General features: G+C 43.0%; 1 protein-coding gene across 1 annotated transcript; it reads right to left on the reverse strand.

Moving 5' to 3' along the window:
• Positions 1-75: 75 nt before the first annotated feature.
• Positions 76-4,702, reverse strand: LOC128372693 (NLR family CARD domain-containing protein 3-like; the record flags this gene model as incomplete). The annotated part of the gene is made up of 6 exons (XM_053332861.1): positions 76-650; positions 1,293-1,339; positions 1,480-1,653; positions 2,159-2,332; positions 2,432-4,229; positions 4,480-4,702. Coding segments are annotated over 6 exons (2,991 nt in total), but the record flags the coding sequence as incomplete, so codon positions are not given.
• Positions 4,703-9,417: the final 4,715 nt, after the last annotated feature.

Consider the following 9,417-nt stretch of genomic DNA (forward strand, 5'->3'; position numbering starts at 1 on the left):
CAGAGAGACTCTCCCTCCTACAGAGGAACCAGAGAAACTCTCCCTCCTACAGAGGAACCAGAGAGACTCTCCCTCCTACAGAGGAACCAGAGAGACTGAGGAACCAGACCAGACTCCAAACCCAGCATATAGAGGTTCAGTGAATGTGGTGTTGAAGGTGTGGAGGTGGATCAGTGTGTCAGAGGAGACTCTGTATAAGGACAGAGTGCCAGCAGGACAGTCCACATACACTGCTACTCTGTGAGAGACAGAGGAGGATGAGGAAGAGGAGAAGGAGGAGGAGGAGGAGGAGGAGGAGGAGGAGATGGATGTTTTTCTCTTATTGTGCCAGACATAGTAACGACCATCATCATCAGAGCAGCTCAGACTCCAGGACTGATCATTCTCTCCAAACAAACAGTCATAACTGTGTCCTTTCCTGCTGATTCTTCTGTAACTCACTGATAAAAAAACTCTGCCTCTGTACTCAACCTCCCAGTAACAGCGACCAGTCAGAACATTTCTACACAGCAGCTGAGGCCAATGATCAAATCTGTCTGGATGATCAGGATATGGCTGATCCTCTTCCACACGTGTCACCTTCCTGTTGTTATCAGACAGTTTGAGTTTTCTGCTCATTGTGTTTGGATCCAGTTCCAGTTCACAGGCATCTGATGGAGAGAACGAGACACAATACAGCTGCAGTTTATCATCTGTTGATTTATGAACTGCTTTCCTGAAACCATTCAAACTTAAAGCGTCTCCATGACAACTGAGACACTCATCACTGAGGAAGACCATGAGATGTGACTGAAAGCTTTGGACACACAGAGTAAGTGAACCTTTAACAGTTCAGTTAGAACATGAACAGTCAACATGACAGTGATATTCAGTAATATTCATGTTTGTTCATCAGGTTTGGTGTAAAGTGAAGGTCTTTGCACATCAAGTCTGTTATTTTCATCTCAAACTGTCGTCTGTTACAAACACATTTTAGTCCAAATGCTCCAAACAGCTGAAGTCAGTATGAATGAATGAACTTTATCTGCAGGAGAGACATGAGGGACATTTTGGAGCAGGTAGCGCCACCATGTGGACATTTATAAAACATTTCTCTTTTAACTCCTGAACTGTGACCAACAGAAGGAAATTTCTGTTTCATGGATTCATTGGTTCAAGATAAATGTCAGTTTAGGCCACGCCCATTTCTGACTAAACACATTTTCCATCATTTTGATCTTTTTTCACTTCTTTTACATATTTCATCCAGTTTTTCTCAAAGTTCTCATGAATCAAACTGAAAACACACTCACACTTCCTCACACCAGGTTTCAGTCTCTGCGGTCCACCATGGTCCATCCTGGAGGAAGAGACAAAGACACAATCAGCTTCATACACCTTCACTCATATCCACCATTAAACACGAACCAGAGTCTCTCAGTTAGTTAGAGTGTCTGTCCATCTGTCCAAACCTGAGAGTGTCCACCTGTCTGTCCATACCTGAGAGTGTCCAGTCTCCAGTGTGGATCCTTCAGTCCAGCAGACAGAAGCTTCTCTCCTGAGTCTCCTGGATGATTGTAGCTCAGGTCCAGCTCTCTCAGATGGGAGGGGTTGGCACTCAGAGCTGAGGCCAGAGAAGCACAGCCTTCCTCTGCGATCAGACATCCTGACAGACTGAACACACACACAACACTTCATCTAATGAGCTTAAAAACATGTATGTTGGTGTCATGCAGATACATTTTAGGTTAGTAGTAGGAGAGAAAGCACATGTTGCTGCTGGAGGATGAAACTGCTGAAGCTTAGAGTTTAATCTGATTCTGTTTTACTTTGGTAGAATGACAAATGATCTTTAAAGTTAAATATTGTTTGACATTTAGATAGAAAGAAGATTTAAATTATATTCACTTCGTTTCATTGAGTGTTTAAGGGGAAAAAGCTTATACTAGATTTTCATGAATTCATGCACATTGACACTTCATTGAAGAATAGATGACAGAAACATTTATCCTGACTCATATGTTGATATTAAAGGAGCTTTATTTACTGAAAACTTGATATGAAAACACTTCAGTTCAGACAGTACAAAAAATATTTTTAGTATCAAAAACTCTTCAAGTAAACTAGAGACTAGGTAACATTAAAATATTATTTAAATATACACAGTAATAAATCTGACCTGAGAGTTTCCAGTCCACAGTGTGGACTCTCCAGTCCAGCAGAAAGTTGCTTCACTCCTGAATCCTGCAGGTTGTTGTGACTCAGGTCCAGATCTCTCAGACAAGAGGACTGGGAGCTGAGAACTGAGGACAGAGCTGCACAGCTTCTCTCTGAGAGGTTACAGCCACTCAACCTGAAGAAGAATCAGCAGAACAAAAGAATTACAAACATTACTTTTCTTCATTGAGCAAAGATGAAACTACATTAATCTGATAGTTCTGTGTGTACCTACAGAGCTTTGTTGGAGGCTTTGACCACTGGCAGCAGCCTCAGAAGAACTTCCTCTGAAGCAGAATATTTCTTCAGGTCAAACACGTCCAGATCTTTTTCTGATGACAGTAAGATGAAGACCAGAGCTGACCACTGAGCAGGAGACAGTTTATCTGTGGAGAGACTTCCTGATCTCAGGTACTGTTGGATCTCCTCCACTAGAGAACGATCATTCAGTTCATTCAGACAGTGGAACAGATTGATGCTTCTCTCTGCAGACACATTCTCACTGATCTTCTTCTTGATGTACTTGACTGTTTCCTGATTGGTCTTTGAGCTACTTCCTGTCTGTGTCAGCAGACCTCGTAGAAGAGTCTGATTGGTCTGCAGTGATAAACCCAGGAGGAAGCGGAGGAACAAGTCCAGGTGTCCATTTGGACTCTTTAAGGCCTCGTCCACAGCACTCTGGTAGAAACGGGTTGATTTGTCTTTAAGGACTTTAGACCACCTGGATGTTGTTTGTTTTTCTTCCAGCAGATTGACTCCAGACTTGATGAATGTCAGATGGACATGAAGAGCAGCCAGAAACTCCTGAACGCTCAGATGGACGAAGCAGAACACCTTGTCCTGGTACAGCCCTCTCTCCTCTTTAAAGACCTGTGTGAACACTCCTGAGTACACTGAGGCTGCTCTGATATCGATGCCACACTCTGTCAGGTCTGATTCATAGAAGATCAGGTTGCCTTTCTGCAGCTGCTCAAAAGCCAGTTTTCCCAGAGACTCAATCATCTTCCTGCTCTCTGGACTCCAGTGTGGATCTGTCTCAGATCCTCCATCATACTTGACGTTCTTCCGTTTGGACTGAAGCACCAGGAAGTGGATGTACATCTCAGTCAGGGTCTTGGGAAGCTCTCCTCTCTGTCTGCTTTTCAACACATCCTCCAGAACTGTAGCAGTGATCCAGCAGAAGACTGGGATGTGGCACATGATGTGGAGGCTTTGTGATGTCTTGATGTGGGAGATGATGTTGCTGGCCTGCTCCTCATCTTTGAATCTCTTCCTGAAGTACTCCTCCTTCTGTGGGTCAGTGAACCCTCTGACCTCTGTCACCATGCTGACGCACTCAGGAGGGATCTGATTGGCTGCTGCAGGTCGTGTGGTTATCCAGAGGCGAGCAGAGGGAAGCAGTTTCCCCCTGATGAGGTTTGTCAGCAGCACATCCACTGAGGTGGACTCTGTAACATCAGTCAGGATCTCAGTGTTGTGGAAGTCCAGAGGAAGTCGACACTCATCCAGACCGTCAAAGATGAACACAACCTGGAACTCTTCAAACCTGCAGATTCCTGCTTCTTTGGTTTCAGTAAAGAAGTGATGAACAAGTTCCACCAAGCTGTACTTTTTCTCTTTCACCACATTCAGCTCTCTGAAAGTGAATGGAAATGTGAAGTGTATGTCCTGGTTGGCTTTGCCTTCAGCCCAGTCCAGAGTGAACTTCTGTGTTAAGACTGTTTTCCCAATGCCAGCCACTCCCTTTGTCATCACTGTTCTGATTGGTTCATCTCTTCCAGGTGAGGCTTTAAAGATGTTTTCATGTCTGATTGTTGTTTCTGGTCTGTCTGGTTTCCTGGATGCTGTTTCAATCTGTCTGACCTCATGTTCATCATTGACCTCTGCAGTCCCTCCCTCTGTGATGTAGAGCGGTGTGTAGATCTGATTCAGAAGGGTTGGGTTTCCTGCTTTAGCGATCCCCTCAAACAGACACTGGAACTTCTTCTCCAGGTTAGACTTGAGTTTACGTTGACACTTTGCAGCACGACTTCCTGAATGAACAAACAACAAATGAAATCAGTGAGTGGATCCTACAGAAAGTCTAGAAATCTGAACATGTAAGTGTGTCTGTGTAGTTTTTCCTCCTCCATCAGTTTTATTCAGCTCATCAGTGGAGGACAAACAGCCTCTGATCTGATGCAGATGTGTGCAGCATATTTACAGCAGAGTTTGAAATATAAACCTCTCCCATGTTGCCTCCATTTCCTCTCCATCATGTTAAATCTGTTAAAATCCTCTTACTGCTCTGCAGACGCTCAGCCAGCTCCTCCTGCTTCATTCTCCTCAGGAAGTGCACTGTGATCTTCAGAAATGCCTCTCTGCTGCTCCTCCTCTGCTCTTCCTCCTCACCGTCCAACTCCTCCTCATCCTCACTCTGACTCTCTAAGCATTCAGGGTAATCTGGACTCAGACCCCTCTGGACTCTCTTCAGCTCGTTCTTCACAAAAGTGACGATGTTCTCCTCCAGCAGCTGGAACAGAAAGATAAAGTGAACATTTCATTTAAACTGGTAGAACACAACATGTGATTCATGTGTCAGTCTGAAGGCCTGCTGGTCTAGACAGAGCAGCATGGACACTGTTAGGACCTGAATGCTACTTTACTATTTCATCTGTGGTTGATGGAGTTAATAGTAAAAGGTGTGTTTGTACATGTACACACCATAAATATGGAGTCCAGCTGTGTTTGATGCTGCTGTGCAGACTGATCACTGGGAACCTCTGAGCTCTGCTGCTGAACTCTGTGGAGAAAACATCACGTTTAAGGACATTTAATGACTCAAACCTGCACTCAGCTTATTAAATATGTTCTGTCATGATGACTAAATGCTGCTCTGATTACTGGATGTTAAATTCTTACCTTCCATCAGCAGGTTGTCCATCTTTAAACACATTAAGACGCTCCATAGACCCCTCACTCTTCATGGACACAGAGCTGGGTTCAGGAGAGTCTTCTCTCCTGATACTAATAAAATAGTGATAGAAACATGCAATTAAAACCAATGAAATGAAGGATTAAACACCAGTTTAAGTCCCAGCATTAAAAGGAAATCTTTCAGAACGGAGTGACTGATGAGTTCATATTGCTGTAGTGATGCCCCCCTCTCTGTCCCTCTTGAGGTTCAGCAGCCAAGGCCACCGGCGACATGACCGCGACCAGGTGCCAATCTGCTGCCAACTTTCTGACCGTCAACCAGCTTCAATAATATCCGGTCTGTCCATTGCCTGTCCGAAGCAGGGACTCAACCTGTTGAACAGCACTTTTCAATTTATTCGTTTGTTTGTTTGTTCATTCTACAATATTGACTATTGTCCCGTGCACATGCATCCTTCCATCCTGCGTCTTTTCTTCTCTGATTCTTACTTTTATCGTTCCTTGTCCAGCGGCTACTGCAGCTCCAAAACTAATGACCTTCACCCAGCAATAATAATAATAATAATAATAATAATAATAACCGATAATTATGTCCACCTCGCCCTTCTTATCCATCCGTCCACACGTAATTCCTCAGGGAACCGCTTACATCATTTGACCCAATGGACCTTAGACAGCAACTTCTGACCTGAACTTACACCAGCTGATTTCACTGTCTCCTCCTCGTTTTTTCTTTGTGTCCCAAGCTGCCAGAAGACTTCAACAATTCAATTAAGGGACACACTGGGGCACTTCAGTCCCCAACTTGTACCGCTGCGTGTTTGCGGCCCGCTGTCCACTAAACTGCAACCCCATCCCACCCTGCTACAGCTAGCACACTCGCCACTTCTTTGCCTCGTGTGCTAGCTTCACAAAGACCTTGTTGTTGTCACTTCCTCCACACCTGCTCCTCCAGCACTCATCTTCCACCTCAGAGAAAGCAAAAATAATCAATCTGGCCAGTCACAACCTTCCAGCCTCCAGAGTGGTCATGCCCATCTGTCCTGCCTTCATTCTCCTCTTTGTTTTCTCCCTCCTGACCAGCCTGGAGGGACATTTGGGAACTGTCCCTTGAGGGGCGACTGTCACGATTCCTGTTTAAGCTCTGTTTGTGTTGTTCTGTCTGTTTCTGTCCCTGCCTTCAGTTTCAAACCCACCTGCTCACCTGCTGCTACTGTTTAATTCCCTCATCAGCTCCTCACTCTTACTCATTTTCTTTCATTCTAGACACTAGATTGTGATGCTGTTCCTGTCTGTTCCTGTTCCTGCTGGTTTCAACCTTATTTGAACTGTTTTCCCTTTATGGTCTGTAAGTCTGTCTGTTGGTTTCTGAGCATTAGCTGTTTCCATTTAACCTGTCTGTGGTGTTTGTGCCTGGTTCTCCTGCTCCGCCCCACATAACACAGGAGGTTTATTCAGCCCAAACAACCAACCAACCATTTTTAACTTCTTACCTTCCATCAGCAGATTGTCCATCTTTAAACACAATAAGGTCATGTTTAGACTGGTCACTCTTCATGGACACACAGCTGGGTTCAGGAGAGTCTGCTCTCTGCTGCTGCATCCTGATACAAACAAACAACAAATCAAAGAGTTTAAAAAGATGAATTTTGAGCAGACTGTCAGCAGCTGAAGTTTTAGAAGCAGAATGAAAATCAGTAAGAAGACAGTGGATGAGAAACGTTCTCCTGTTCATCAAACTCTCATCTGATGAAAGATGCTGTCTCATCTTAGTTGATTAGTTGACTAATCAGTGGTTGAGCTCTTTGTTAACTCACAAAGTTAGTAGTTCATTCTGAGTTATTGTGACTTATTATTCAGTAGTTGAGTGTCAGATGTGACAGTGAGTGTGAATAATGATGGTGGAGTGATGTGAGTGGAGAACAGTGATGGACAGTTAGAGATCCTCATCTCACCTCTGAGCTTTGGTCTGGCTGTCATGTTCCCCACACAGAGAGCTTTTAGAGGGAGGGACTCCCTCCTCTCTGTCCTCACACTGATCCATAGCAGAGAAACAGCTGCTGGGAGAGCTGCACTCACTCACTACAACAAGGTTTCATCACAGGACACATTAGTTCTCATTCATCTCTCTAACATGTCACAAATACTGTCGGAAACAGAGAAGCAGCAGCTCTTCCCATCAGACACACTGAGCAGGTCCATCTGAGGACTCTGCAGCCTCTGGGACAGTTCACAACATGGACAGTAAAAGAGCTTTCAGTCAAACCAAGTCTGTCTCATTGTTGGAAGAAGGTTGTTTTTTAGATTAAAATGCACTACAGTCAAGTTGATCATAGCTGTTGAACCAGTTCTGACACTCCCTACATTTTTCACTGATGATAAAATCTCAGATTACAATCAAAGTGCTGTTGGTTCAACCTGAGAATCACTAACAGTAAAACAAGGAAATCATTCTCAAACTGCTCTCCTTTAACTCATAAAGAAACAAATCATCAAGAATTTAAATGTAAAATCTGAAGGATTAAATAAATCTAGTGAAACAGACAATCATCATCAGAAACATTTCTACTGTCCAGTCAAACAGTGATTCAACACAATGTGATCAAACTGATGGTTCATCAGACATTTACAGATTTCTCTGGTAGGATTCTCACCTGCTGAAGTCTCTTCAGGTCAACTTACAGACACTTTCCACCTTCATGTGTAGAGAAACATGAGGAGAGAAGAAGCTGCTCATTCTCCCTCGTCAGTCCTGCTGTCTGTGTTCATTTGATCTGAAGACGCTGTCACATCCTCATAACTTCAGAGTCCACATCTAAACAACATCAGTGACGTCAAAACCAGTCTAGCCTGTAGCAGAAACCCAGTCAGTGTCAGATATATAACACATGATGTAGTTCTACTATCTGTCCACTAGATGGAGCCAACTGAACATCTAATGAGCTAAAGATCAGCTCAGCATCATCAGCTGCTGTTAGTATGCTGCTGACACTCTGCTGACACACACACACACACACACACACACACACACACACACACACACACACACACACACACACACACACACACACACACACCGGGAAGCTTAAGGTGGGTTAAACACTGTCACAACAACATGTTCAGGACATTATTAACTTACTGAAACTAGATGTTGCTTATGTTTCTGTAACTGGGGCAGTCTGCGTTGTGTTCTGTTAAAATGAGTCAAAAACAGCAAAAACATTATTTTTAGTCTCTTTTATCTCTGCAACACACCTCTCTCAGTCAGGATACATGCAGACTCAACATGTGAATGACATAAAATACAATCAAATAAAAAAGCCACAAACTCAAATTATGTGACAAAATGACACTGTTAACATATTTAGCTTAAATATTAACAGCATGTAAAAGAATTGAAACACAAATATATATATATCATACAATGAAACACTTGAAAGCTATCCTCTATCACACTTAACACAGTAAAGTGAAAATGAAAAATACATTTAGTGAACTGATAATGGGAGTACATTACAACATACACATACCTGTTCAAATGAGTCCAAAAGACAGAAACGCGTTGTTTTTAGGCTCTTTTATCTCTGCAACACACCTAACATGAAACAACAAGCTCAAGTGTTTGTCCCACAAGCCAAAATGATGAAAACCAGCCACACAACGTTACAGGCTAAACGTGTTTAAGCTAGTTTTATAAGCCTTAAAAACTCATCTCTACAGGTAAAAAGAACCACAAAGAATTACACAACTCATCTATAATAACAATATTAAGCATGAATACACTGCTGTGTGCACTTAAACAATATTCAAACTTCAAATTCACACTTTCTGATCGCGCTGCCTTGAATACGTAACTCTCAGTCAGGATAAATGCAGACTGACGAGAGACGGGAAATGAAGTAGTGTCTGCTAATGGCCAGCAGAGGGCGCTAGAATACAACCTAATACAGTACTCCCAATACCAACAACACAACTATGGGGGAGTTTTGGTGGAATTACTACAAAAATGACAAAGATGATATTCCATCTGTTACATTTCTGTCTCTACACAAACTGCTGAGTTAGCAAACTGTTAAGAAGCGCTAATGCTACGTTAGTAATAGTGAAAAGATGAGGTGGTTAGTTTTTATTTGGTTGTTACTGTAGAGAGGACTGGTCTGTTTTTAGCTGGTTTGATGTTTGCTCCCCCAGACAACATGGACATGAAGAAGAGTAAAGTAAGTCATCACTGGTAGTAATCAGTTAACTTCAGCTAACTACAGCTGAGTCTCTGATGGAGGAGCTGACTAATAAAAGTCTGGCTGA

This window comes from Scomber japonicus, chromosome 1 (assembly GCF_027409825.1).
Source record: "Scomber japonicus isolate fScoJap1 chromosome 1, fScoJap1.pri, whole genome shotgun sequence".
Classification (NCBI taxonomy): domain Eukaryota; kingdom Metazoa; phylum Chordata; class Actinopteri; order Scombriformes; family Scombridae; genus Scomber; species Scomber japonicus.